The following is a 3,993-nucleotide window of genomic DNA, read 5'->3' on the forward strand; positions in this document are numbered from 1 at the left end:
AGCCAAGCCTGAGCTCGCTCAAGCTCGGCTCGTTTACAGCCCTACTTCCAACAGTCCATGGAACCACAAAGCTTCTTTCATGGCTTCTATTGCTACGATGTATTCTGCCTCAGCTTTAGATAAAATCACAATCTGCTAACTTTCAATAAGTTGAACCACCACAAAACCAAAGAAAAAAAAAATAGCAGCTTGTAGGAAGGTTGTTTTGATATATCGCTGCTCCATCTCCCAATCAAAATAGGCCACCTGTCTGATTAATATTCTAACTGGCATGTTTTACTACAAGTGAGAACATTTGTATGTACTCTATTCTCTTCTTTTGAAGATATTATTTCGCTACTAATCTAGCTTTTAATATTGCTATTTCATTATTTGTAATAACTTTTTATCTAACTCTTGATAAGATGTAAATAGGTGCAATTTCTTGATACAATGGTTATTCTGTCAGCTTATTATGGTTTGAGTCAAACTGAGATGCTTCCTGGTTATCTGCTTCGATTTTGGAAGACACCAGCTTATTTCATATTTTCTTCTAATCAGTTTCTTACTTCATATTGACTAGAACTAATTGCATTATTAGATTTTATGCAAATCATATTATTCTTATTAAATGCTATTTCCCTACTAATTATGATCTTAAGTAATAGGACTATTTAAATCCTATAATTTAAAGCCTTTAGTCCTTCAAGTAACAGACAAACTATGCATCCAAATTGTAACAGACAAAATATGCCTCGTTTTACTTCAATTATAGCACTTGGTGTTGGAGTTATTAACATAACATTGTCTCATCGGAAAAAAAAAAAATGTTCTAACAGTGCACTACGCCATCCCAATAAATTCATAAGAAAACATCAAACCAATACATGATAACTAAAAAAAGAAAACAGTTCATCACCTAGCAGACTCTATTGGTAAGGATACCGGAAACTGAATTATAATACCTTTTTATAGCTCTTGTGATGAATGTAAGATAAAGCGTTCTAGCAGCTATCGAGTAGCAACCAAGTTCCCCATAAGCCCTGCAGCGATTTCATAATGCCTAGCATCAGAAAATCCCACTTCTCTAGCAAGTTTCTCCAGTTCCTTTCCTGTGAGTTAAGAACATATATACGTTAGATAAGAACCAGGGAAATGATATTAAACGAAAGGTCTGGCAACGCCAATTCTTGAGGCTGAATTATGCAACTCCAACAGCTAGAGCATAGGAGCTTTGAGGCAATTTTGTTCAAGGAATGCTGAATCAATGATGGAGATTGGGAGAGGAAGAAATTTGGGTGCATAATTTGGAACAATTTGATCAGATAATTTGGATTTAAGGAGTACTCAACTGGCCTCACAAACAATCAAATTTCATTCATCAATGTTCAATTTGAATACAAATTATCATTCCCTATACCTCAAAATAAAGAGGACAAGCATAAATAATTTATATTCAAAATTTATTTCTTTTTGAAATTAAATCCAACCCTAACAAAAAAATTTATCATATATTGTAAAGAGAATAATTAAATTTAAAAAATAAATCAACTTAAAAAAGAAGAAAATTTTGAAAACAATAAAAAATAGGCCTTAGGAGACGTTAAAGTAGGTCCAATTTAATTCTATAATGGTCTACTCCTAATTGGCCTAGAGCAAATTGAAATTTTACGGGCTAAATCAGCCTAATTAGTGGTATGTATTGCATTAACTCTTTCGATGTGCAATTAACTCTCCATGGAGAATTAGTATTCATATAGTCATCAAAAACATAATAACAACTTTTTGCAGTTCATCCCTGATCATCCATAATTCTAAAAAGGCTGTGTCAAAGTATTTTGTACATCAATTTAATTCTGTGGCACTTTGATTATTTTCTAACCATCAACACCTATGTTGCATATTAAAAATATATACCGATAATTTTAATATGCATACAAATTTATCAATCATTTCTATTTTTTCTAATGTTAAGATATATCAAAGATACAACTTCCCACAATGGCTAAATATAGTAATGTCAATAAAATGCCTAACTTCTAAAAATACAAAATTACCAACTTTAATTTCTATCTTTTTATGCTTCAAGTCATGGTAGCTATGTATGCATCTGCTTGAGGTCTTGGTAGATTTAACGCTCAAGCCTATGCCATCACTTCCTCGGCTCACTCGCTCTAAATCTCTTGATGTCGGTGTTGCTCTTAGGGCTGTAAACGAGCCGAGCTTAAGCGAGCTCAGGCTTGGCTCGTGTTCGGCTTGTTCGAAATAGCTCGTGTTCAAAATCGGCTCGTTAACAGTGTGTTCGTGTTCGGCTCGATTTAAATATTCGTGTTCTGCTCGAAATTGGCTCGTTAAACTAAAATTGAGAAAAATAGATGTAAATTGTGTGATTCGAACATGGATCAAATCTATACAAAAGAAGACACTAACCACATTGCCACATGAGGTGTTATGATTTAAGCTTAGACATAAATATATATAATATATTATTATATAAATAATATATGTAATATATTGTTATATAAAAAGTTATATAATTTTTTTTTTCGAGCCATTTCAAGCCGAAACGAGCTAACAAACTGTTGTTCGTGTTCGGCTCGTTTACATTTTGAGCTAAAAAATTTGCTCGTGTTCAACTCGTTAGGCTTAAGAGCTGCTTAACGAGCCGAACACGAGCTGCTTAACAAAGCCGAACAAGAGCTGTTCACGAACAACGAGCCAAATTGATAGCCCAAGTTGCTCTCCCTTGCTCCGTTTCTCATTCTCGCTCCCTCTCTCTATATTTACAGGCATTACACAACTTAGCCTCATTTTTTTCACAAGTTTCACCTCAATCTATCAAATGTCATGTTCCTTGTGGAAATTCAGCTTTGGAAAATTATAGATGGCAATAAAAGTTCTCTACAGCAGCTGATCCTCCCAGTTTCCCTTGTGGATTGGAGACAAAAGCAACAATCCGTGAAGGCAAACAACAAAAGGAATTCATGTAGAAAACTAGCAACGGTAACAGTAGTATGAGAAAGGACAGTAAACCACTTCATCCATAATTCTACAGCACACAAGCCAACCAAAGAGGTGGGAGAGGAAAAAAATAGAGAAAATAATTGTTGAGAGATAAATGCAGAATGATGTTTGCAAACATTCCCTCTTGTGTTGCATCACCCAAGGAGCTTGGTTAAGAATTGTTTCAATAAGATTTAATGTCACGACCCGGCCCGGGGCTTGTAACTAACCAAGGCGGGAACAGACGGTCGAACGGTGTGAATTAAATTTTCTATATTCAGCTACTATTTAACTGATGAAAGAGTCTTTAATCGAAATAAATTAAAATAATATAATTAAATTACTTCGTTATCGGTTATCCGCGTCTTCTATAAATGTTTTCTCATTTATCGTTCATTTTTTAATCACTTAATTAACCTGAAAAGTTAGTTCAGAAATAACAGTGAACTAAACAAGTCAGTGAATACTTATGCTTAAAAACTACACTAATACAAGAGAAAATGAAGCAATATACATGTCAGTCAAGCGTTTAATAAATCAATAAAAATATTTAATTTTATTCAAAGAACTTTACTATATTAATAACATATCAATATCATTTTATATATGTACAAACATCAATGGAACACGACTAAAAATTGTGTAATTAAGAATAGGGGTGTAAACGAGCCCAACACGCGGCCCAAGCTTAGCTCCTATTCTGCTCGTTTATATTTCGAGCTCAAAAAGTGTGTTCGTGTTCGGGTTTTTTGCTTAGCGAGTCAAAACGAGCAGTTCACAAACAAAGAGTCGTTTTGACAACCCTAAGCACATAGTCATAAGATGTTAAGATCATAAGATGTTAAGGGTTGGGGCAAGATTTAAAAATTATTGTTTATATTAAAACATCATTTGAATCTATTTTAATAATTTTTATTATATTTTCTTAATTAATCTTTTAAATTGATTATAAATATTTGTAGCCTTTTTAGTCAATTAATTTTTTTAAAAATACTACTCATCAAAGATATA

The 3,993-nt window shown here is 33.2% G+C and overlaps 1 protein-coding gene across 2 annotated transcripts in view; it reads right to left on the reverse strand.

Annotated features, from left to right (window-relative positions):
• Positions 1 to 736: 736 nt before the first annotated feature.
• Positions 737 to 3,993, reverse strand: part of LOC110028315 (2-phytyl-1,4-beta-naphthoquinone methyltransferase, chloroplastic) — a 19,895-nt gene continuing 16,638 nt past the window's right edge. For both annotated transcript variants that reach the window (XM_020730110.1, XM_020730109.1), the window contains one exon: positions 737 to 1,091. In XM_020730110.1, the coding sequence (XP_020585769.1) occupies positions 991 to 1,091 (101 nt within the window). In that variant the 3' untranslated portion in view covers positions 737 to 990. The remainder of the gene's footprint in view (positions 1,092 to 3,993) is intronic.

This window comes from Phalaenopsis equestris, unplaced genomic scaffold (genome assembly GCF_001263595.1).
Source record: "Phalaenopsis equestris unplaced genomic scaffold, ASM126359v1 Scaffold000511, whole genome shotgun sequence".
NCBI lineage: Eukaryota > Viridiplantae > Streptophyta > Magnoliopsida > Asparagales > Orchidaceae > Phalaenopsis > Phalaenopsis equestris.